Raw genomic sequence first — 25,837 nt, 5'->3', positions numbered from 1 at the left:
CTATACTATCACTGTGGTAACAGCAGCAGCCAACCAATGAGAGCATCGAGCGCAGAAAGCGGGCTATTCGTATACGTTGATGTCTTCAAAGGGCAGTTCATTCATATTTCTGACCTTTGGTTGTAGATCTCCAGAGGCGAGTGTGGAAAAAAGGCGGGTGTGAGTTTTAATTTTAGGCGGAATTAGTACTGTGATTGCACAATAATGTATTGCTTCATTATGAAGAGAAAATCTGCCCTAAAATGTTTTTCCAAACAAATAAGAAAAAGAAAGAGTGTGCAACAAAAATACCAATGACAAAATGTTTTTAAGGGTATAATTTGATAAACATTTTAATTTTAATTTGCAATGGTCTAGCAATCAAACCATTAAAATCAAGATTCACGCTGTTTTCATAAAACAAAGTCTTTTACATCAAGCAGAGCAGGTGAAATTTATAGACATTCTTTTGGAGTGCAATTAAAGTGATCATTGGACGGGCCTCTGGAAGTCCTGGGAGTGAGGAATAGCCCTTAGGTTTTAAGTGTTTGTCCGCAGTTGGTAATCTAAATGAAAAGAGAACAAGTGTAGAGGGGGAAATTATAAAGTTCAAATGTCATTCAAATTCTAACATGCATCCAGTGTTTACCACTTGTTTATATCTGTGGCAAGTCTTATACATTGCGGTCTTATATTGTATATGAGGTGGAAAGTTAGCCCAACTTACCTCCACTCTGTGTAATGTACCGGACCCAGGGTAAAGCCTGGTAACCACTTTTTTCTATGATCTTCATATATCGCACCTGGTGAAAGGGAACAACAAAGACAGAACAGGTTAAGGCAAGAAACAATGTGCATTGCCAAACAAAATAAGTCAATTCCAGTTTGCCAGTCCAAGCATATCAGCTCTCACACAAATGTGAGACTTCCCACAGGCTATAGATTATAAACGCCCTTTGCTGAGCAGTGATAATCTCAGCTGCTGGTTAGAACTGGTATAACTATTCATATAAAGGTGAAAGTATTATACTGCACTCTGACAGGCTTAGACCCAGAATAAGTGCATAAGCTCTCACTTATTTAATCATAAGCTATATTGTTGGGTTTTTGAGCTAAAAAGAAACCCTCTGCATGCACACATAGACACACACACACACATACCTGTATCCCTGAGACTGTGAAGTATGGGATTTCAAAGTTGACAGTAATGGGAGGCTTGCCCTCCATCTCAGCATTCTCCACACTGGGCAGACCAAAGTGAGCCCTCATTAGAAATTCTTTACCTCCCTGGATGGATGGATGGATTAGACAGACAGAGAGACAGGTAAACAAGCAGACAGACAGACAGACAGATAGAGAGAGACAGGGGAAGGGGGATACAAAACAAATCTAAATCTTTGATCAGAACATCACCAAAATACAATATTTATTAAAGCAAGCAATATCATATGAATTGCTGGGAAAGGCTGTTTATTGCATAAAACACATTGATTTGTGGGCTTCTTACAGGGAAAGATTTGATGGTCCACACCACCAGGTTCTTCTCAGGAACATATTTGGCGTGGCCTGTGCTGGTTTTGAACTTGGGCGAATCGGCATCACTGGGTACAGGGACCCTCACCTCCACATTATTCGCCACAGACTGTTTTTTAAACTGTCCTTTAGCCTAGAATAGAATAGAAAAAAGCACAATACACAAGACAGTGTGTGAAGGCCTGCAAGTTTTGCTCTGAGCTCAAACACAACTGCCTCTGGGAGTGAACAACTTAAGTTACATCCACAAAGACAGCGCATGCATCAGTTTGCAAAGAGTAAACAAAAACTGGACACACAAGTTACAGCTGGAGACAATGGAGACTCAATACTGTATTAGTGAGTTGTATTAGCAGCTACAACAGAGGTCATCTTTTCTCTGTTCCTTGTTTCATAACAGAACGCCATACTCTTCTCCAGTGATGACAAGGTGCAACCAAAAATGTTTAGAAATATGCATGTGACACATTTTGTTGCCTAGGTAATTAAATGATCATAAGTCAGTACCTTAACCATGATTTCCACTCTACTGTGAGAGAATTTCTCTATGACTGATTCAATCCATATCAGAGGCTTCACCTGTAAGAGACAGAGGATGGGGTTTAATCTTACAATAGAATCTAAAAATGACGTAACATGACAACACATTTTTAAGTTACATCAATAAATACTTTGTCATTCAGTGTGTTTTCATGTACACCAATATCCTGCTATTTGTTATGCATTTGTTATTTTTCCCATATTGGAGATGCTGGCCCTGTATAGCTCAATGGGTTAAACAAGGCACTAACACTGTCAGGAATTTGATTCCTACTGGGACCACCTATACTAAAAATATATATATTATTCGGAGCTTAGCTGAGATATAAGCTATTGTCTGACATACTGTGTGCATGTAAGCACACTCTAATTACAAAAGCCCTTGAGCTTCAAGAGATACTGGACCCTTATGTGTTATTCTGGATAAGCATTCTGTCAGAGCATAACCCTAACCCTGCACTTAATATTAAGTGAGGAATACTAACTATTATATATGAATATGAGGGACTGAACAGGACTAACGTGAGTGTTGATGCGGTATGACATGAGTTCAGACTCCCCATCTGGAGGGATGAAGGAGATGGTGCGGTCACTCTCGAAGCGCGAGAGGCGCACGCACTGATGGAACTTCACATCTTCCATGGTCACCGTCTTCCCCTTGTCACCTGAACACAAAAACAACAAAATGATTGGGTATTTCTTGATAAAACAGAGAAACTAAAGTCATTTATGACAGACAGACAGCTAGATAGATAGGCAGATAGGTAGATATAGACAGAGAGGTGTGCACATACGTCCAGTGAGGGCGAACAGCACTCGATCGTTGAGGCCCAGCCGTAGCTCAGGCATCCCAGACAGCATGGTCTTCAGCTTGATGCTGCCCACAATGTCACTGCTCATCACACTGCCATTAGCATTGACCTGTAAGCAAACAACACAGTGTGAGTGGTGAATCAATATTTGATTAATAGATAAGGGTTAGATAATCTCATGTATTTAGTCAATTAAACCAAACAATAATTAGATAATAAGCACAGCATACATCACAAGATATATAGATTGAATTTCCATGCATGAAATCACTTCATATTCTACTAAAAAAGTGATGTAATGACACTACTGTCATTAGTACTACTCATAATAATAATAATAACAATAATTTTGTATGGAACATTTCCTATCGTATTATAGAGCGATAAATAAGAAGTAACTAATGTGTTAAGTGTGGCATAAAAGCAATAACACAATTATATTAATAATTCATTAGCTATAATACAGGGAGGTCTTGCACTACTTGCTCCATTATGGCCTATTTGGCAGAACAGAAATTTACATAAAACACACCTACTCTACTGTCTATATTCCTGACTAGTCACCAGTCAATTCTACCTGTGACTGACTAAATCAACAACTACAAATGTAGCCATCATAGAAATCCCACTTTTTACAAGCTTGCCCCATTCCAACAGAATATTAAACAACATCCTACAGTGACAACATAGGACAGATGCAGGGTGGGGTGAGCTTTTGCAACAGTTACACCTACAGTGTCTTTTCCACCTGCTGTGGTTATCAATGCTGCTCTCTCTGACTTGTTCAAGTAGAGCAATAAATCAGCCCCCCATATTCCAGCTTACCAGCACATTAATGGACTCGATGACATCAATAAACACCTCATTCTTCTTGTACTTGATGCCCTCTGACCTCCAGGAGACGGCGTTGGTGACGGTGGTCGGCACCTTGCTCTTGGCCACCTCCAGCTTTGCCCCCTCCTGGGTGATGTACCTGCAGGGAGGAGACGGTCTGCTGTGACACACATCACGCTCCTATGTTTTGGGATCAGTGCCTCAAAATTACAAAATGCTGTGTGTGTGTGTGTGTGTGTGTGTGTGTGGCTGAGTCTCACTCCTGTAGGATCTTGCTGTCGGTAGTCTGGGGGAATCCAAAGTCCATCAGCTCGTCCAGCAGCTCGTAGACGACCACAAAATTGTCCTGAATACTCTCCTCCTCCAGCTCTTTAAAGTACTCTGTAAACACCTACATTACACACAACAGACACCAGCCTTAAATGTTGCAATTCATCTTAATTGTCGGTTTTTAGTTTGGATCATCTTTCTTTCTGACTTCTGAATAGTGAAAGAGGCAGGAGTCTTTGCCTGTTCCAAAATGCTCAGTACACCTCTATCATACACTTTAATTCCTTCAGCTTCATAGATCTGATAGGATGATATGCACAAAGGAAAAGAGGAACTACAAGAGGAATACCATTTGGAAATGAATCAAATCTCAGGCATGTTTCATACCCACTCACCTCAACTAGTTTGTAGAGAAACGAGTACACAAGAGAGGCATTGGAGTTCTTGTTTGTAGTGGCCACCACTGTATAGGGATCAGGTCAAGGAGTACTTAACACATTTATGCTATATTACAATTAAGGTCACTATTATTGTTCACTTATTTGCAGTTTTACCCTATGACCAAAATTTGAATGTTGAATTTGTTTGGGGGAATCCTCTTTGCAATTAATCACTAATGATTGACAACGATGGATGAAATTCATGAATCTATGCCACATTAATCAAGTTTTTAGTGTCTGTGTTGTTGCTGAATGCGCTTTACTTGTGGTCCACATGTCACTGATGGGTCAACTATACTGCTGGAAACTTGTGCATCATGACTGTAATTGAAACTACTGTATGGTGTAATCTGCGACAGCAACATCCAGGAAAAAGATACAGTACAGGTTGCTGTGCTTGATCCACAGGAAGTGAACACTGCCATGTGACATCACGGGGCAGACGAGCCCCTCCTCTTCCTGTTGCATGAGTAAAGGCAGGAAGTGGTCGATCTCCGCCATGTCCACATCGCCTTTGTAGTTCCGACAAATCAGCACCTGAGCGAGCAGAAAAACATCACATGGTCATCAGACATTTGTGTCTCAATCTAGGTGTGGTAGCTACTAGTTTTCTATATTTGTTCATTAGAGGTGGACCATCACAGCATGAAAATAAATAATAATTAAAACAGAAAAATATGGCCCAATTTCCCTATGAAATCCAAAACACTTATGTGGCTAATATTTAGAATGGGCACTTGACCACAATAAATATCCAAGCAGAACTGGTAAACTGCAACCTGCCCTAGAACCAAAACTGGGACCACATAGGCCCAATATGGCAGAAAACAATAACTGCTACAAAGTATGCATTAAAGGAAAACAATGTTATACATTATAATAAATGTGCATTGTGTAACATGCTGAAAATAGCTGAATAGAGATAACAATGCAGCCTCTATCTGTCTCCAATCTGCTCTGAACGCTGAGTGATGGGTGTGTTCTCAGTGTCATCTCTATGTGGAGTGAATGTGCAATCTGTTCATCCTATCTCTCTTGACAGTTCCTTACCAGAGGGGCTCCGCAACTTTTTTATCTGGATCCCCAGACAGATCCACATTAGATCAAAGTCCTTTATTTGACAAAAACTCTGTCCTAAGGAACCACATCTGAGATGCTTTTCTGCTTGTGATTTAGTGCAGAATTGCGTAAATATGTGGGGAACAGTCATCCTTCCCCATTCTGTCACTGAGCTTCCAGTGAGTGAAAGTGAAATTAAATTATTCCTGGCGTTGCTGGGGACCCCCTGAAATCCTCTCAAGGACCCCTGGAGGTCCCAAGACCATACTTTCGGAACACTGTGTTACCATGCTACAGTGGATAGATAAGATGTGAAAGATAGGGTCAGAACAGGTCTAACCTGACTCCTGCTCAAGATGCGATATTTAAGACTATACTGCCAGGTTATAAGCAGCACCTTGCCTGGATTAGATTAATTAAATGGATTGTGAATGGCATATGCTGCTGTACAAAACACACATTCGTGTATCGCAGGCTGCTGCTAATACCGGACACCTGAAACCGTGTTTACTTCCCCTCCCTTTTCTTTGTAGAACTAACTTCTGTCTCAAGTTACATTTTCTGTCTGGAAAGAAAAGAATGATTTCTCCCCCTCGTGTTAAGTAATGTTATGAAGATAACAATACAAATGCCATGACTGTAGGCTACATGTATGTGCTGCAGCACAATTGGTCACTTTCACTCTCTGGTGTCATGAAGTTATTTGAAGCTGCAGCCTGCATTTCCACTGACAGGTTTGCGGAAGTGACAAGGATAAAGGCCGATGAATGGGTCAGTCGCGAGCTATTTATTAATTTTTAACGACGTAGAAGAATGCTATTAATGTTTTACAGTTTAAGACAACAGTTAAAACTTGACCGAAAGAGGAGCGAAAGAAAGTGGGTCTTTGCGGTTTGATAAACGGTCGTGGCACAAGCCACTCTAAGCCGAAGTAAATTATCAATAATGTCTACAATGTGCCTGAGGATTGATCTTACCTTTCCCTTCAAATCCAGCACAAATACAGCGGAGGCAGACATTGTGTTTGTATCCACACAGCCGCAGCACGCGAGTCTAAAAAGCTACACAAACTAAATTTATTCTTCCAATCCGGTCTTCACTTGTATGAATTTCGTGTCGTCATGTAGCAAACTGGAAGTATTCATAGGCTAAAGGTGATCATGGATTCCACCGTTTCTTTTTCCTGAAGGTGTCGTGACGTCATCACATCCAGGTGAAACATTCACCAGAGTCGCGCTCACCTGAATGGGAGGGAGGTGGGTGCGCTGTTCAGTTTATCCGCCAGAGGGCGCTACAGATCCACAAATCAACATGGACCTCGTCCTCTGCCTGGCCTGCTGACTTCATGCCCTTCGATTTATATGACAGGCCGTTTTGTCATTTATTCCCTAATCCACTACTCACTAAAAGTATAGTATTGGTAAATTATAGTTTACCATTATTCATTTTTTAGTCACTAGTCACTATTTTGCCAGTCATAAGTTGCTATTGTAATTGTACTAGTTGCTATGTAATATACGTATACTTGATCTAATTACAGGTACTATAGTGACTAACTTGGTTTTTGCTAGTCACTTTTCTTCTTTTACTACTAACAATTTAATAAGTACTAGTACTTTTTTCTTAGTTATAAGTAACTAATAAAAATTTTGCCAGTCACTTTTATATTCTTACCAGTAAAAATGACTAGTGAAATAATAACTAGTAAAGTCGTATAACCTGTGTATGTTCATATGTGCCCTCAGTCTGCCTGTAATTTTTTGTCCATCAGGAATACAGGCTGCTGTGCCATAATCCTGAGGATCCTTTTGGTGGAGCATTTTTCCACCAAAAGGTGGCAGACAACAAGCATTGCACACTTCATAAATACGGCTGTATTTTTATACTGGAAGCCAGTGTATGTAATGTAAGGACACACTGACAGTGATGAATCAGTGAAAATGGCTATGTGATCTCATTAACACACAAAGATAAAACACAAATATAACACACAAAAAACAAGGCTGGCTTCTATTAAAGTATGAATTATATTGGATTGCACATGTCAAAAGAGAAATACATCTGAATTTCAATTTCTAAATACCAGGTGGGAATAGAGGGAAGTTGAGGGAATTCTTGACACATACTGTACGTTATTCTTAGCTCTTCCAAAATCTCAGACAGTATCAGTGAACATTCACTGTTCTTTTCCATAACAGATATTGTCACAACTCCTTAGCTGTGATGAGTCACAGATGCACAGCTCCATAGATAATGAACTTACAAACATGAACAGAAGTATCTGTGACAACATTCAGGATATCTGCAGATATGTATTGGCCAGTTTTGGACTGGTGGCGCTACTATGATATGAAGTGAATTTGAATGTAAGGCTCAAGATAAACATTGTACTCCAACAAATCCGTCTCCCATTCACTGTGTACGGAGCCGTTCCAGATTCAACATCGGTTTGACATCTCAAATTATAGCTTCAGCCCATTATTTACTGGCTTGTAAGAATAGCACTGCTGAATACTTGAAATGAGTACTATTACCTTTTCATCGCACATTTACCAACCCTGTCAGAGTCCTCGTAAAATTATCTGTCAAAGTTATAAAAGACTTTAAAAGAGTGTGGCGGCCTTGAGTTAAGTTATTATCTCAATATTTTAACTGAACTTTAGAGTTTTACAATGACCTACATCCTGCAGCAATAACAGAAGCATTCATTGCTCATGTGCTTTTGGAACTTCTTAAGCCATAAACCTTAGTCTACAACACCTACCAAACCCCCCTTGGGCCTCTTTGTGCAGTATCATACCCTAGATCCCTGTCCCCCTCCATAGACCTACAGTAGGTCTGGTTCTTATCAGTCACGTGAAGTCAGTGACGGAGAACAGCACTGTGCCATAACGGAGGTGTGTGAATGTGTGCTTTGAGGGCCAGATCAGATCAGTCTTCTCCAACATCCCACTCCTTTTGTCCATATAGGCTTGGTTCCTGTTATCTGCATGCTGTTTATCTAATGAGACATAATCAGATCTGACCTATAAACCAGATAGCAACACCTTGTTGAAACACATGTAATGTTCACACAGGATGTGATCTATAGCGTCGTATAGTGTCATAAAGGCTCTGCTGAAGCATTATGTGGCGCTACAAAACACACTTGGAGCCATTTACTTTTTGACTCAATTACTTGTATTTACACTTTATATAGTAATTAGTGCATACCCACTCTCCAGTTTGCCTGCATTCAAGTCAAAGTTAGCATTCACAAATATGTGGCTTTTAACCTTTAAATGCATAACATGGGTCATTTTGACCCAGGCTGTTCTTTTTGTTTATATAGGTCTGCAACAAATACACTCATACTGTTGTCATTCCATGTATTCCTGAAAAAAATGTTATGATCGCTACTCATTTTGAATTTTGTGACTATCTTTCTAGTTAAAATATAAGAAAAAATAAATTCTAAAACATGTAATACGGTTTATTTGCACATATGTTATGGAAAAGACTAGTTTTAAAATGTCATGCATCTAATGGTTAAAAGTTTCCCCCACAAGCCAGTTCAATCTGAGGCAACAGGAGGAGCATTTTCAATTAATGTAAACATCAACATTCTGGCCTTCAGCTCCCACTTCATGTATTTTGATGGCTGTTCCCATTGGTTTCTGTGATCTGGATTAGACAGGAGAAGAAAAGTAATGCAGACATAACTGCTTCCCCACACGGAGTCTGAGGCCCAACACAAACATATGGAAACACTTCACTGGTCAGACAAGTTGAAAACAAAAGATTTTCCCTCTCTTTACCCCTGCAGCTCTAAGTCAGTCATACCATATTTGACCTAATGCTACTAGTAGCTTTCTGCAAACATATGCCTACTTTATTATGATCAATCCTTTATTACATGCAATTTACAGTCAATACTCAGCATTAACCAGGGGTCAATATAGTTGATATGTGGTGTTATACCCAATTGTAGATTAATAGTGAACATCTATGGCAGTCTTTCCCTCATCTTTCTAACCCAGTGACACGGGTCAAGAGATGGTGATAGGGGGCTGCAGGTAGTGCAGTGGCACCCCAGTCCATGATACTGGGTTTCTCAAGCACATGAGATGAGGTGAACTGGGATTTCTAAAAACATCTTAGCGCCAAGATCGTCTTAGATCCATTGTAGAGCAACATTAAGGTCTGATGCCTTGGGAAGGACAACTCTGAGTTGTATTCTGCAAGCTTTCCTGGATATCCACCCATGCACTCTGCTGTTAAAAAGCAGAGTTGATGTGAAAAGACCTGGTTGGGGTCAGACCAGTTCAGCTCAGCATGGCAGATTAGAGTGAAAGAGATACTGCATGATATGCGTCATGATAATAGCTGCGGGTGCTGACTCTAGAATTGATATGTGAGACCCAACAGAGACGCTCACGACCTCCATCACCTTTAAGTAATGGATCTCCCCCGGTTAACATCCTAGAAATACACGAGTGTATTAAAAAATACAATTATCTCTATTACAATACATTTGATTTGGCTCGACAGCGGTGTGTCAAGTGCATCCTCCCCCTGCTGCCTGAGCAGGAGACGCTGCAGTTCGGCTTGTTTGGCTTTCGGTCGCCAGGCAGAGACGAAACAGGTTATTGTTGTTACCTTATCATCAGGACAGTAAGTGCCCTGTGTGGTAACCTGACAGGGGAATATCTATCCTCCCATCCACCCCCCTCCTCCCCCCTGTTGTCATTTTTTTTTTGAGGACACGCCCCCCTTCGCTTACGACTCAGTGGTGTGAGATTCAGCTCCGCCCCTTTTGTGACCGGTCGGCCAATGGGGAGACGGCGGACATATGTAAATAGTGAGGTGAGGAGAAGACACGGAAGAAAGACGGCATTATGCAACCCCACCCTCCCTTCCTCTTCCCCATAGACACATGCCTCCATCCCTCAGGGAACAGGTGTCATTTGTCACCAGAGCTTCAGGGCTTCAGGTGTATGTATCTATTGCCTCAGGGGGAGGGCGCATTGGCACTGAGGTTAATTTGTTATGAATAGAGCCAAGTGTCAACAATGGCGTTGCTAATGATGGAAAGACAAGACGCCAAGATTTCCACTGGTGCACAGTATGTACTCTGTCCATAGATGTGATTGGTTGGAAATTACCTTGGAAAGGTGGAAGTAAAGTGGCACACACACAACTGATGATCAAAGACTTACAGAAGTGTAGACCTGTGACTCTTTGCACAGTTGCAGTGTTTGATGTTTGCAAATGCCATCAGGATGACGGCGACAGGAGATACTGGATGTGATGAGTCTCTACAGTGGAATGTGGATCCCAGTTCCTGACAGGCAACATACCACAGTTTCCCAGTGTGATGACCTGACAGCAGGGCTCGTCCCTGAGCAGGGCCTGTCCCTGACGTGGAGCTCAGCTTACACACACACACACACACACACACACACACACACCCATAGACACACGCAGGCACAGAAACACACAATTTCTATGAGACACGCTCACGTTTCTGGCTCAAGGCTTTGCAGGCCTTGGAAGCGCAGGGCAAATTTCCACAGTTTCTGTAATCAGAGAAGCAAAGGTCAGGACTGTGGGTTTGTCTCTGTAGGAGAGGTAGGAGGCATGAGCTAGCGCCCATGGGAGAAACTGTAAATTTTGGCTGCTAGGCTGAAATATTTTAGAAACCATGACCTGTGGCGTGAGAATCCTGATCCTCCAGTCTCTGTGTCATGTACTCAAGCCAAAAAGCTATGATTTACATCCGTTTTTTCCTACCGCTCAATACTTCCTCATAATGATATGTCTTTTATTGGCTTGTATTTTGAGCCTCATAAAATTAATACATCCTCCTTCTCTATCTAGACTACTGTATGCTATTGGCTGTATCACTTCCCAGTCACTATTGACGTTACATTACTTACCCACTCAACCTCTGCCACTAAAAATGGCTTCCCTTTCTTTCTCTCCGATGCACTGTAGCGCTGATGGGGCGTGTCGTTTATGGAGAGGAACCATCATTAAGGATGAATTATGGATGAGGCTGATTATGTTAGGGAGGGGATGATGGCCTGTTGGCTTGTACGGGTGTGTCAGGTCCATCCGGACTAGACGAACAGCTTTGTTTCTTCACCCATGTATGATTTTTATATCCGTCCTTTTTGATCTAGTGTGTGTGAGGCACCTTGAATTGCACTCTTCATGCAAATTTCTGCTTCATTTCACGTTTTCCTCTCATTTACGGGAAATCCTGCTGAAGTGTTTAGGCGGAAATTCCAACATAAGGTTATGAATACGGAGAGACAAAAGAAATCGTCCATGCTTGGCTTTCCAAAGCCGAAGCCAAGTCAAGTTTAGTCACTTGATGACATCACCAGAGTTAAAAAAACCCCACCAACTCATGTTTTTTGTATCAAATTCCTTTCCCCTTTGATCCGGTGGAGCAGGGGAGGCGCTCTGGGTGGTTCCCAATGAACCACTTTAAGGAAAACATGAAACATTACAGCGCGCACATCCATCATTCCCCACTGTAATTGACCCAAATAACCGTCTCAGTTCCCTGTAATGTGAGGAGGCAAAAGGAGTTTTATACATTTGGAGCTCTTTTAAAAGTTGAGATTACTCGGTGACTTTCTGTTGAAATGAGTTATAGTTTAAGAATCAGCTTGACTCAATCTACGCCAAATCATTGTGGGACAGGACAGGCCAAAGGCTGTCCTGACACACACAGATGATAAATCTGCCTCTCAGCCAGTAGTGGAGTGACAGGTGAAATCAGCAGATCATTCAAATGAGAGGAAACACATTTGTTTAAATTGGATTAGGCACAAGCACGTTGCATTCCCCCTCGTAAGACCTCAACATGTGATAACAAATCTGGAAAACAAGGCAGCGAGGAGAGAGAAGAGTGTGGTGGTGATTAGTCCTGGTGCATGTTCAGTATTGTGTTATAGATGGAGACTAAATGTAGGCTAATGTTTCCAGTCAGCATACACAATAGACAGGTTTCATAACAGGTTTCATCGACATTCATAGTGCCTAGTCTTGGAATTATTTTCTTTTTCAAAGGAGAGCTCCATTAAAAATTGTTTTAGTTTAGTGCTGAGATTAATCCATATCTCATGTCCCACATATTAGTGTATAATCATGGGTTATTATCAGGCTTGTATAGGACAGTGTGTCCTCTCAGAATATCATGTTGTGTCATGTAATGTTAGCAGTTCATCTCCTGTACCAATTGTACAACTGTCCCTTGGGAAAGTGAAAGACAGATAAACAAATAATTTTCTTTTATTTAACAAAGCACAACAAAAATAAACAGGTGCCAAAATTCAAATAGCTGAACAGCAAGTTGAACAAAGCGTTCTGCGTGTAACAAGCAGACTGTTACTGTGCACTCGATCCTACAGACTGGCGCATACATTCTGGTGTGATGGAGAACATTGTGCTTTGCACACTATGTGCCTTCGACTATAAACTCACAGTGGAAAAAATGTCACTTTATGAAACAAAATTAGCATCATTTATCACTGCATGTGAAACAAAAACAGTGAGGAACAAGCAGAGCTTCTTGTACTTCATTACTTTATAACATGTAGCCTACTGTTGCAAATGACGAGCGCTACCCAGCAGCAACAATGAACCCATACAGTTGTCTAAGGATGTCATATACACAAAACAGACCAGGATTGCAAGGGTTTGATTGAACATAAGTTACATAACTTAAATTTACACTGTAGAGGTTAGACTGACTTGTCTGGAACAACAGTTCACCATGCAAGGTGCTGATGTGTTGATATATGTATTTACAGCCAGAGAAGTACTACAGTAAGATGACAAAAATCAAAAACCTTCACTCATATATTCATATAAATAAATAAAGGAATCTCCAGTATTTACAGTATTTCTTGGTTTACAATGTACAAATGTAAAAAGGTAACACCGCGGTGAACATATGGAGTGTTTACAAAATATTTACACAAACTATTTACAGTGTCCTGAAAAGTAATTACCCACAATGTCATTCAACAACTTTTTACTTTTAACAACCTTCAGCTATCCACACTAGCACTACAAAAGAAAGTGTTTTCCTTCAATTTGGTTTGGAGTTCAGAAAATTCAGCAGCTTTTCCACTCACAATGTAAACCATCTCTGAATCATCATCTCTCACCACACAAATAACTTATTTTGGGAATTGGTCACGAAAGGGAGAAATAATATAAGGGTGCTGATTTAGATGGGAGTATTAGTTTGCTGCAAAACTACAATGGACGATGAAGAAGATGATGCCTTTGATATGGGAGCTAACAAGATGTGCAACTCTGAACCCAAGAGAAGAGTAGGCAGCAGTGTAATTACTAAGGCAACTACTGAGTGGGACTAAAGCACCATGGTATTAACTAAAACTGAATAATAATAATAAGGCATTTACTGTATGTACACCCAATAAATTTAGCTAAAGCTGGGCAATACTGCCAATATGGGCAGGCAAATGTTAAATGGATGGAAAAGGCACACAGATAGGTTGCACTTTACACATTAGACTTGCAAAATGAAGACCCAGTATCAGGTCCATTTAGGAAATCCACATACAAAGCCAAGCTGTGTAAAAAAACATGCGTATCCTTGTTAAATTAGTGCTTGTAAAATGATAAGCCTATCTTGAGATCTCAATAACTGCTTGTAATGGCACAGTAAACACTACCCAATATAACCTTAACATGGCTATAAACACATCTCCTGCCTTGAGCCGATTCTGTGCAAAACAACATTCTGTATAATATTTCAGCTCAGGAAAGTAAAATGATATTGAACTCTGCAACTCTAGTTAGATGGAAATGAAATCATGGTCAAAAACAGAAGAGAATGTAACGTCACAAGTGATTATGCAAAGTTAACAAAGTGAAGAGGACAAGCAAGTAAGCTAGACAGTGTTTCTCAGATAAGAACTTCAATGTGTCAAGGAGTCGAGGAGTCAGAGCCAGCGCTCCGAAGTAAAGAAAATAATTTACTTCAACCATGCATCAGTCCTTTATTTTGAAGCCATTTTGTGGTCGGACAAAATGGCTCCCTGCAGTTTTATTTCGTTTTGTCATACTAGACCACGGCTTCAAGGATCTTCTGTTTTTCTTTTTTTTTTCCTTTTCAGTTCTTCCTTCAGACTTGGACGGCACAGTGCTGAGGTCAGAAACGTAAGCCACAGAATGAGGTCACGGGGGGGAGGGAGGGGCGTGTAAGCAGCAGCAGTACATAAGATGGCCTTTGTTGCCTCACCTTTGCTTCAGAAAAAAAAAATATCACTTTAAATAAAACGATGGTCTTCTTCATCTCTGCGTCATGCAATGTCCACGTCCTCCATGCTCAACATTTGCCTCTGAAAAAAATGGGGGAATTTGAATGAGAAAAGACGAAACACAATATTTTAAAATTTTGAGAGACAAACAATAAGAAGATATATGTATCTAATAACATTTCAGGCATTAAAGTGAAGCTACCTGAGGATAAACGTAGCCCTCGGAGCTGTTCCTGCAGATGTGCAGCTCGTCCTCGGTGGTTTTCTGGTACACCGGGTTATCAAAGTGGATGGTGTTGGTGTTCTTCAGACGCCAGTGTCTCCATAGCAACACCGCTCCAAAGACCACCAGGCACATCACCACTACAGAGGAGGAGGAGGGGGTCAAAGGTCATTTGGTGAGATCAGAGGGACCAGTGTAATTGAGTGGATATCAAACAGCTAGTTAGATTGAATCTCAAAGGACAGGCTGTGTTTGTGTTGATGCAGAGACCGGGGCTGAAACTCACTTATGGGCAGCACAATGTAGAGAGCAGCTGGGTGGGAGGACTGGGCTTCTTTGGGCAGCGCTGCAAGTCTGTTGTTCGCTGAAAAAGCAGAGAATACAATTTTTGAGTTCTATAATCTTATAATATGATATTCTAATAACATAACTGAATCTAACATGTGAGGGATAATGTACAGTGAGATCTTGACTCAAAGCAGTTTGATGACCATACATTATCCTGCTTATTACATGACTACTTGCCAAATAAAATTAATATTTGATAAAAAAAAAAAATATTGATTTAAAATGATTTCCCTACGTAATTTAGAAGCTTTCACCATACAATAGTAGTAACTGAGGAGTAACATCTTTCTGTTGTTGCAAGTTAATTTGATCTGATTGATTTGATTGAAATCAACTGGACTTCTTGACATGATTAGATGTGAAACAGCCATCTGTTATTCAGAAATAACAGACCACAGAATGCATTCATTGGCCAGAGAGGCAGTGTAAAACTATACAGTATCTGAGTCATTATTCTTAGTATGGACTCTACAGATTGTGGGTGTAAATTCTGTGTACCAATGTCTCTTCTGTTGCAGATATATTATACTCATGACAATGGCTGGCATCACTTTATCAATATACTGTTCTGTTCCCCCCCTCCTGTACCTTGAGCAGTGACCTCAGACTGCTGTGTGCTCTGAGCGGAGGTGAGGTCGGGGTCTTGGGGCTGGACGCCAGGGGCGGAGGAGGTAGATATAGCGGATGTAGGTGTTTTGGTAGCTCTGGTTGTAGTAGTGGTGGTGGGAGTAGTAGTAGAGGTAGTAGTGGGGAGAGGCTGTCCGGCTGTAGACTTGGACGGGGCTCTAGTTGTAGGTGGTGCAGCAGTTTTGGCCTCAACAGGAGGGGAGACTGGGCCTGTTGGGAAAGAGAGACATAAGAGACACAATTGATTTTGGTTCATTTGTCAGTTTTTATTGACAAATGGCCTCATTGTGTGTGTATGTCAGGTGCAAGAGCCACTCACCTGCCACACATTTCCTCATGTCAGGTCCCAGGCTCATGCTGTCAGGACAGGCGCAGGTGTATTTCGGAGAGCGCGGGTTGATCAGAGGGGCAGGGAGGCACAGAAACTCGCAACCTCCGTTCATACTGTTACTCTCTCTGCACCAGTTCTTACCTACCGGACAGGGGGGAATAATGAAAGAGAAAGCATTAGAACCTGACAATATTTTGTTGTTTTGTTTTGGTAGTTTTGAAGTGTGGTGAGGCTGCTGTACCGATGGGCTGCTTGAGGTTGTGGTACAGTACGATGTCCTCTGGCTGGTCCAGGTCCTCCACCAGCTCTGTGATGTCTCCTCCTGTCAGACGGTTGGCGCTCATAACCACACTGTTGGCCACGTCAGTCCAGTAGACTTTCTCCTGTGAATACGGAAAATACCCTACTTTTAGTATTTAATTACAGTTTAACAATGACATTACTTTGTTTTATTGCTTCATTCTGTCTTTATTTGCTACAATTTCTTCAATACACGCGGCTTAATTATGATTACAAAAGACTTAACACCACTGATCCTAATTTATAAGAAATAAAGTTCGTACTCAACAGTTAAAGCTCTGGCTTTAAAGCCATTTTGGCTGGATACTGTTCAGCCTGAAGAACTGGATAACTGAATGGTTTGAAATAATACAGTTAAAGCTGGCCGATTGGCTGAGCTCATTAATATGGGATAATGAGTGAGTATAACAATACATTGGTAAAATTTGTAAATTGCACCACGGTGTGCTACGCAGAAACCAAGGAGGGATTATTTGCCCCCTAGGGTGATCGGGTTGATTCATATTTATGACCAACCTTCCTTTTCCTTTTAATTCTGCCATTTAAACCAACTTATAGTTCGTTATAGTTAGTTATGAGAGCATTAGACGCTGTCCTCTTCAGTAATCATATCAAATTACCGATTCAATTTCATTATTGTCATGACACAACATGACCGTGTACATATACCCACATGACATCTTTTTCACATGGCAATAAACTGACCATTTAGCATCATCACTAACCTCAAAGACAGTCAGAGAGAGGGGGTGGGACAGCTTGTCCTCACTGAAAATGAGAGTGTGCCGCGTCCCTCCGTTCACGTCGATGCTGGAGAGAGTGTGCATCTTGGAGTCGACCCAGTAGAGACGCTGGTTGACCATGTCTGTCCAGACAGAGCGTGAGACACAGAGAGAGAGAGAGAGATTTGACTGATTGTTAGCAAAAATACTGCAGTACATTCATTATACAGTATCAGCCGAGGAAAACAACTCTTTCCATGTAACGTGTCTATGAAGTGTCCTCTTACCCAGGGTGATGCCATTGGGCCAGACGATGTTGTCCGTCACCAAGGCGATGCGGTCGGCTCCATTCAACCCGCTCTTCTCAATCTTGGCCTCGTTGCCCCAGTCAGTCCAGTACATGAAGCTACAAAGGACACGCAAAACGATATATAAACATTAGAACCACAAGCCTGCATAATTACTGGAAAGTTGCAGTCGATCCCGATGTTAAAAAAGTAAATTTCAGTAATTGAGAGTCATTAAAGTTGAGATATCTGTCCATGTCTGGTATGTTACTCACTTATTTACTGGGTCCACTGCAATGGCTCTTGGCTTCTCCAGGCCCTCTGTGATCAGCGTCTTCCTCTTACTGCCATCTGTAGTTGCCACGGAGATAGTCTTCATGCCGCTGTCAGTCCAGTAGATGTTGCCATGGATCCAGTCGACTGCGATGCCCTCGGGCGCTTCAATCCCGCTGTCAATTACCACAGCGTGGTGAGAGGAATTACCAGCCACGTCCATCTTGGAGCTGAGGGGGATGGGGAGGTAAAGAGTAAAAGGAAGGTAAGCAAATGACGACGCAGATATCGAGTGATCGAGATGGAGAGATCAATAAGGCTTCAGTGTTATTAACCTGTAGACTTTCTTCAGGGAGAGGTCGGACCAGAAGATCATCTTGCTCGGCATGTCCAAGTCCAGAGCCGCCACGTTCTTCAGCAGGGGGATCACGCGAACGTACTCCCTGCGGTCCACCGTCATCTTCCTCACCTCGTGTTTGTTGGTGAAGAACAGGTAGGGGACGGTGCCTGGAGGAGACAGAGTGGAATAGTTACAGTCAAGCGTTGGCTTTTCAAATAGCGCAGTAGATTTACGGTGTTCACGCATTTCAGTCGATGCTCTATAGTGTTCATATGTTTCAGAATTGTTTGTAGATGTTACAAAGCACTTTACACTTAAAAAAAAAGATCCTCCGCAAATTCAAATGATACCTGATTCAGCTTTGCAGGTCTTGCTGGCTGGGTCGATCTCGTAGCCCGTCTCACAGTCGCACTTGTAGCTGCCAGGCAGGTTGATACAGATCTGACTGCAAGTGTCTGGGTCAGCACATTCATCAATGTCTGCAGGTGGGGGGAGGAAGGGGTCAAAGGTCAAATTATAGTGATAGCAGAGAGGATGTTTCAAAAAAGACCTTTTCTGTACCTTTGTTTTTTTTAACTTTAACCCATATTGTCTTCTGCAAGGGTGAAGGACATTTTCTCACAAAAGTCAAGTTTTCCTACGCTGGTTTCCTAAAATACTTGTCAGGACCCAAAGCTGGATACTGGCCTACTTCTAAAACCTCATCATTAGTTTGGGTCCCAGGGTGAGACTGAATTCCTAAACTCTGTTTTAGATCCTTTAAATGAGTCACATTCAAAGTCCACATGCAAGTGCTGAGTGAGGTCCGCTCCTCTCACCTTCACAGGTTTTCTTGTCCGCCTTCAGGCCGTATCCAGCGGGGCAGGAGCAGTTGTAGCCGACCTTCAGATCTTCACAGGTGTGGGAGCAGCCTCCGTTTCCACTCAAACACTCGTTGTTGTCTGTGGGCAGCCAGATACCAACAGCGTTCATGACAGTGTTTTTCCTTATGGGAGCTCAAACCACAAACTACCTTGGCCAGTCAGCCCAGGCTACTTGGCTGGCTGTTCCTCTCATATTTTCCTAGCTAAGATGTGGCTTCCCTTTTTTTCCCTCAGCAATGGTATGTTGGAATAGGAGCTGAGAGTATTCCCAAACAAAACTTCCTGACTTGATGTATTTTGGCTCTGGGGTTTTACAAGCAGTAAGGCTGACAAAAACATTGACAAAAACAGAGATTGGGGGCACTCACCGCACTCCTTGATTGGTTCATCTGACCAGTCCCTGCAGTCCCTCTCTTTGTTGCACACCTTCTCCATGCTGATACACTCCCCACTGCGGCACTTGAACATGGTAGGGCCTTCACATACGTTTACTGGGGAGAAGAGCAGGGGAATAGAACTCAATTAGATGGATAAACTGTCGTCTAATCATAACAGAGAGAATTTATGACACACTGCGGCACATCTTAAGGCCTGACAATGTGTCTTCTTAAGCTGAAATAGCTCAAGAGGCATATATTAACAACACATACAGTTAATTGTGTGGGTGAAACTAGTCTGGCTCTCAGAGAGGAGATGCGATTGGGTCTGAGAGTCACCTTTGTGGCAGCCGATCTCGTCGCTCAGGTCCCTGCAGTCGTACTCTTTGTCACACTGGCGGCTGCCATGGATACAGGAGCCGTCGTTACACTGGAACTCATCCGGGCGGCAAGTGGGGCGACCTAGAAAGGAAGACAAATGGATGAAAAGGAGATAGAGACAGAGAGCAAGACAGAAGAGAAATGAGGAGGAGAGTGAGAGAGCGGGGCTAGATGTGGACTAGTGAGAAAATCGTTGCTGACATTGATTCATTGCGGCTCATGTGTCATTATTGATCATAGTGAGTTAGTGCAGGTGGTTATTGTGTATGCTCCAGTATGAATGCATCCATTGAGTTCAATTTTCTATTTGAATTCAAGTGAAGTACAAGTCTGAGAATCTAAGAGTTGCCAGAACACTGCAGAAGAAAACAGAGATGATGAAAGAAATGAGAAAAGAGTATAAATGTCCGACTCACTGCAGTTGGCCTCGTCCGATCCGTCCCGGCAGTCCGCGCCCCCGTCGCAGCGCCAGCTACCGTGGACGCACGCGCCGCTGCCGCAGTGGAACTCGTGGGCTCCGCAGGGCGCCGCCGTCTTCTCCGGCTGCCGGCCCACGCAGTTCTGCGGCCACTCGTCGGAGCCGTCGGCGCAGTCCTGGTCCCCGTCGCACGCCCACAGGCCCGGCACGCACACCGTGTTGTTGCACTGGAAGGCGCCCGAGCTGCAGGTGGCCTTGGGGCAGGAGGCCTCGTCCGAGCCGTCCAGACAGTCGTTGTCCTCGTCGCACACGAAGGAGGTGGAGATGCACCGGCCGTCGGCGCAGCGGAACTCGTCGTCCGTGCATTGCTTGATCACTGTGGCGAGGTGGGGAGAGAGAAGGGTTAATACGTGCAGGCGAGTGATGGATCAGAAGTTAAGTTGACACCTCGGACAACATGATGAAAAAGGTGACAGAGTTGAGATTAATTGTTTATTGTAATCATAACCTTAGGTTTGTTTTTAAGTTCATGAATTCACTGGAAATCAAGAGGTCAAAAGGTCATTAATACCCATAGTATGCTGCTCTGCACATGACAGACTAACGCATGAGAGACTAATATGACTAAGGAGCTTAGGATGGCAAAATCAGTGTTTACTTCAAGTTTACTTATCTAGATAGTGAAATTAATGAAGTTGGTAGGTTATGATTCTGAGTTTTTTCTTGGACCCCCTTTTTTTTTATCATTATTTATTGTTCTTGATAAGGTGAATAAAAAAGCATCCCAGTGTCTTACCACAGCTCTGTTCATCGGCTCCATTGTTACAGTCAGCGCTCCCGTCGCAGCGCCAGCCGGATGGCACACACTGGTGCCGCGGAGCGCCGCAGTCGAACTCCGTGGGCAGACAGGTCTTGGCCTCTATGGACGGAAACAGGAAGCAGGGAAGAGGCGGTTAGAGATAGCTCAGTGGCGTCTGTATGTGTTTTCACATATTGACAGAGATAATAAGCCTATGCTGGCACTGGCCAATCATTTATGGATGGAACTTTTAGAGTATATAAAATTGATCAATCATTTACTACCACACACTACTGATTGCTACTGTGGCTTTTATATTTTACATTATTGTGTTTTGCCGTCCACTGGTGTAACTTCTGTTGATGATTATTATATTATGGGTAGGTTTTATTATAGTATGCGGTGCTTTCATCCCCTAAGGACAGGCCAATATGTCATTCATGACTTTCAGGTGAAGAGAGAGCGGCTCAATCTAGTGTAAAGTCAGTGCAAAAGTCATGCTTGCAATCTGGCAAAGTTGCAAAATGGTTCTTCGTTTCTTTTTTTATTTGAGTTTTTTATTTATTTGATTAGGTTTGTTTTGTATTTTAGTTTATATTTTCTGATATTCATCTGTGTTTCAATTTAATTTATCTAGGTCATATAAATACACCTCTCTGGGGAGTGATAGAATGATTTACCACAGCTTTCAGGCAGCTCGTCAGTCCCGTCGCCGCAGTCGTTACTTCCATCACACATCCATTTGCTGGTGATGCATTTCCCATTTCCACACCTAAACTGCCTCGAACTGCACGTTATTGCTGCATCTGTGAATGAAGAAAAGTACAGAGTTGATTCAGTATGGCGTCACACTGTAATGTTACACTGACCTCCACCTACAACGTTCACATTCAGCTCACCAAGCTGGATATACACTTAAATATACACTTTCTGCTCAATGTGTGCACCAGTAAGCTATCATGACCTTAAGTCAACACAAGAAAAGTGATATCCTGGTGCTGTTAATATTCAACTGATAATTACACACAGAAAGAAATCGATAACAGTAGGCTATAAAGATAAAGATTACTGACGGTGTGAAAAACACGCCTTTTACACTTTGTTTCACTCCACAGGGGATTAACGAATTACGATAACAGATCTATGGGGTTCCCGGACTTGTGCAGGAACAGGATGTGAGGTAATGATACTTCAATGTGGAGTATTTGGACACAGGAAGCACTTCCCTCATGGGACTAACATTTACTTGACCTCTCTTTATACACACACACACACACACACACACACACACACACAGAGTTCTGCTTAAGCAGAACTCTCCACTTGTGAGCCAAGACGACACACTTAGTGCTTATTCTGTTTATTGTCTTTTTATTATGCATTTTATTGTGTACTTTTATTGTTGACCCTGTCTGCAACTAATTCCCCTTACAGGCCAATAAAGTTTGAACTGAATTCATATCTGTAGCTTATTTAACCGTTCTAGTCCCACCATGAGCCTGTGCTGTACATTCCCAACTGTAATAAAACCATCAAACACACGCCTACATCTTTCAGCAGCGCGGGACTGAGTCTCGGGTCGCCCCATTCTCACACTTCTCTTATTTGTAGTTGGAGCGGCAGCAGCTTCACTGCGAGGTTTTATGGTTTCACAGTTTGAGGAGATATGACCTCAGATCGACCACGGCCTATTTTAGGCTCCAGAGCCTCGCCCTCAGACTTCATACCTCACTGAACCCCCCGCCGGTCAAAGCGCAGAGGGCATCGACATGAAAGTGAGAGCCGAGGTGAAACCGACACAGAGCGTTCACACTCGCTCCATCATCGCCGCGCGAGTGTGTGACATCCTCCGTCATGTCTCCTGTGGCCTCATGGCCCGCGGGAGGCAGATCAGACTGTCCCTTTAAGACAATAACATGGGAGGAGTTGAACAATCACACCACCAGTTGCTCATTGGTCCCAGAATGGCATTCCTCATAAGAGAATCACCACAGCGACCCACAGACACAAACACAAGGAAGTCTGTCAGCTTGGGCAGTGTAGATGAGTGTTGACAGTTGAAAAAGTAACCGACCCACACTGACACACACACACCTCTGGCCAATTACAGTAGTGTGATGGGGGCGGTGGAGGATGCTTTCTCAATCCTTGGCATGTCACCAAGGGTCACCTCCCTCAAACAAAAACAGAAGTGGGCAGTTAACTGTATCTCATCATATTGTTGGCCAGGTTTTGTCAGTTCGTGGTAAGAGCGATTACGAGAAAAACTTTGGCTGATCTTCAAATGCTCTCCCTGCCATATACTCATGTATCCAAGGAGACCACAAACACACACACACACACAAACACACAGAAACACACACAGACACGGTGGCCAGGCCGGGCCAGGCTAGCTTCCAGTTGGGGTTCCAGGAATAGAGTTTCCCCAACATCGTCCAGCTGTTCCTGGAGAGATGCGGTGACAAATTTACGAGGCGGGCCTACTGCTGCCTGAGACTTATAAAGTCTCTGAAGTGGTGAAAAGCGAGACGTTTCCCCTGTCGCGCACGCTCTGCTGCGCTCCCTCCCCTCTGTCTCTTTGAAAGTCGTTCATTCATTCCACTCGTGAGAGTTAGAGCAAAAGTGGGTCAAATGCTGCCGCTTCCTGACCTCCACCCCCCCCCACCCCCCGGCCCCTCCTCTCGGGAGGGTGGAAACTGTAAACTCTACAGTCGAATGTTTTCATTTTCCGCTGCTAATCTTCCCTACCGCGTCCCTTCCCTACTGGGTCACGAGCCTCCCAAGAATATTGTTGGGCGGCATGCGGGGGGATAAGTGAAGTTTCCTCCAATTCTTTACAGTTGGCCTTTTCTACACAGAAAAGTGCAGACTCAAGTCTCTCCCTGGCTGATGAAGAGTGATTCAAGGTTATTTCCGGTGCACCTTTTTTTGCCTCATCTACTGAGAAATCCCCTGTGTTTAATTATTAAAATGTGGGAAGTTCCAGTGGAAACCAAATGAGCTACTCAATAATTCCATTTAGGACGTTTAACTTGTTGTTGTTCGGCACATTTTTGGTTCCTTGCTACTCTGGAAATTGAATTAAGTCACATGATTCACAATCACATTTCTCCTCAAAGCCTCCTCCAAATCTACAGCTGAGTGAGAGCTGTTCACTAAACACAACCATGACACATTTGACGTAATTTACTACAAAAACTACTTTCCACTGCTACTGCATCTTAATTCAGACAGAGGAACAAGCTTTTAGACTTCTGCTGCACTGCTGCCTGTGGTGTGCATGCTGCTTGTGATGGACATAGAGATATTGAGCTGGACCACATCCTGCAGGTGAAAGAGAGCTGCAGGTAGCTCAGGCACAAAGTGCATCAATCAGATTAGCTTTTACTTCTGAGAATCGTCCTTCAGATGCTATTTATACCCCACAGTCTGCACCTAACAACCACCAGACTGTCCCGCCACAACACTACCATGTAAGGCCATTCGAGTGCTAGGAGAGAAGAACATACATTACTCACACACACACACACACACACACACTAGACTGCCCAGCTTCACTTCCAAATGTATGAAAAGAAATGGATGCTTGTTTGACAGTAGAAACCGGCAGAGTGAATGCCAGATTCTTTGAAGAGGTTAGACGAGTCGTCATCACAACGGTGCATGACAACAATCCTCCTCTGTGACTACTTGAGACGTTCTTCGTTAGGCGGAACAATGCATTCCTGTCTTTTTATGGCAAATGCACACAATACACACACACACACACCACAAACCTTGACAGAGAGGTGTGTTTATTTACTCAAATATACAGAACAGACAAGACTCTGCTTCTATACCCAGCAGTTAATTAGTAACCAGGATACACGTGCATTACAAGGACTGGTTTATGCTTTACCTTGCAGATCTGGGTTTGTACCGGTTCAGTAATCTGGCCGCACTGTATGTAGATTAGTTGGCCCCAAATGCATTTGGGCTTGGGGGTCACTGGGTGCAGCGTTAATGCTGCGGGTCTCTACAGTAATGTGGCCAAATGAGGTTTGATTCCCAGACACCACGCCAGGAACTTTGGACTTGCTCTAACCATCTGTGCTCCATGCCTGGAAAGTTAATGCGAGTTTTCGAATCGGAGACAAGATCAGCAAGTCACCATCTGCAGACTAATCAAACTGCTGCAGCTTGGCTTTCACTTCATTCCACCAGCTTCCCACTGCACTATGCTTACTACCTAGTCAGAATTTGGCTGAATTCAATCAAAGATGCAAAACGGTGCGAGTGAAACCAACTAATTTGCATCTAAACACACAGTATGGTACAGAGGCATCTGTAGATCATTGAATGAAACTCCACAACGAGTGTCCTGTAGGTTAAAGTCTCATCTGAAGTGAGTCAAAGAAGTGCCGAAGCTCAGTCCCCCACACAGAAAGAAACAGACCTGTGGTTTTTCTAGCCTTTACTAGAGTGCGTGGCTGTGCCTTGTTTGAGAAGCACGCTAAACATAAAGAGGTGATACTGAACAGATGACAGCCAGCCCTTCACACTCGGAGAGAAAAAACACATGAGCACGTTGCTCTCTGACACCCAGAACACACACATGCACACAAGCAGATTTGATGGCTAGAAGAGAGAGTGCCGTGAACTGGAAAAAACTAGACCAAAATTCTAATCTGAAAATCTCTCGTCGGAGAGTTGAGATTATTGGAGGATTATTGGAGCAGCTGGCAGAACGGGGCTGAAGCCCGGTTAATTCTCAGCACATTGTTGGCCTTAAGGGCATTAGGTTCACTCCTTCAC

The 25,837-nt window shown here is 42.9% G+C and overlaps 2 protein-coding genes across 3 annotated transcripts in view; both read right to left on the bottom strand.

Annotated features, from left to right (window-relative positions):
* Positions 1-316: 316 nt before the first annotated feature.
* On the bottom strand, positions 317-6,657 carry ap1m2 (adaptor related protein complex 1 subunit mu 2). Of its 2 annotated transcripts, none has more exons than XM_071536694.1 (12): positions 6,445-6,657; positions 4,789-4,945; positions 4,364-4,431; positions 3,959-4,089; positions 3,690-3,837; positions 2,849-2,973; positions 2,575-2,725; positions 2,020-2,091; positions 1,487-1,645; positions 1,141-1,266; positions 707-782; positions 317-545 (listed from the first exon to the last, which is right to left on the bottom strand). In XM_071536694.1, the coding sequence occupies exons 1-12, from the start codon at positions 6,484-6,486 to the stop codon at positions 520-522; spliced, it is 1,281 nt and encodes a 426-aa protein (XP_071392795.1). In that variant the 5' UTR covers positions 6,487-6,657; the 3' UTR covers positions 317-519. The 2 variants fall into 2 exon arrangements, with proteins under 2 accessions (XP_071392795.1, XP_071392794.1); XM_071536693.1 differs by having other exon boundaries at positions 2,575-2,717; positions 2,847-2,973; positions 6,445-6,655.
* Positions 6,658-12,735: 6,078 nt separating this feature from the next.
* LOC139658551 (low-density lipoprotein receptor-like) overlaps positions 12,736-25,837 on the bottom strand; it is a 14,437-nt gene continuing 1,335 nt past the window's right edge. Inside the window, exons 2-18 of the mRNA XM_071536678.1 lie at positions 21,724-21,849; positions 21,041-21,163; positions 20,243-20,620; positions 19,785-19,907; positions 19,437-19,559; positions 19,024-19,146; positions 18,556-18,684; positions 18,201-18,372; positions 17,868-18,095; positions 17,593-17,711; positions 17,309-17,448; positions 16,525-16,666; positions 16,272-16,424; positions 15,914-16,162; positions 15,264-15,341; positions 14,957-15,117; positions 12,736-14,835 (exon numbers count right to left, since the gene is read on the bottom strand). Of these exons, the coding sequence (XP_071392779.1) occupies positions 14,797-14,835; positions 14,957-15,117; positions 15,264-15,341; positions 15,914-16,162; positions 16,272-16,424; positions 16,525-16,666; positions 17,309-17,448; positions 17,593-17,711; positions 17,868-18,095; positions 18,201-18,372; positions 18,556-18,684; positions 19,024-19,146; positions 19,437-19,559; positions 19,785-19,907; positions 20,243-20,620; positions 21,041-21,163; positions 21,724-21,849 (2,606 nt within the window). The 3' untranslated portion in view covers positions 12,736-14,796. The remainder of the gene's footprint in view (positions 14,836-14,956; positions 15,118-15,263; positions 15,342-15,913; positions 16,163-16,271; positions 16,425-16,524; positions 16,667-17,308; positions 17,449-17,592; positions 17,712-17,867; positions 18,096-18,200; positions 18,373-18,555; positions 18,685-19,023; positions 19,147-19,436; positions 19,560-19,784; positions 19,908-20,242; positions 20,621-21,040; positions 21,164-21,723; positions 21,850-25,837) is intronic.

The sequence above is a fragment of the Centroberyx affinis genome, unplaced genomic scaffold (genome assembly GCF_046629955.1).
Source record: "Centroberyx affinis isolate AG114_WGS23_722 - 3 ecotype Tasmania unplaced genomic scaffold, CSIRO-AGI_Caff_v1 ptg002929l_1, whole genome shotgun sequence".
Lineage (NCBI taxonomy): Eukaryota > Metazoa > Chordata > Actinopteri > Beryciformes > Berycidae > Centroberyx > Centroberyx affinis.
Note: the sequence above shows the minus strand (reverse complement) of the source record. Positions and strands in the feature narration are given on the sequence as shown.

Coding starts and splice junctions, on each gene's coding strand:
- ap1m2 (XM_071536694.1), bottom strand. CDS start 6,486: ATGTCTGCCTCCGCTGTATTTGTGCTGGATTTGAAGGGAAAG. Junction 4,946..6,444: donor TGCTGGATTTGAAGGGAAAG/GTAAGATCAATC, acceptor CTGCTCGCTCAG/GTGCTGATTTGTCGGAACTA. Junction 4,432..4,788: donor CAAGCACAGCAACCTGTACT/GTATCTTTTTCC, acceptor ATCCCTATACAG/TGGTGGCCACTACAAACAAG.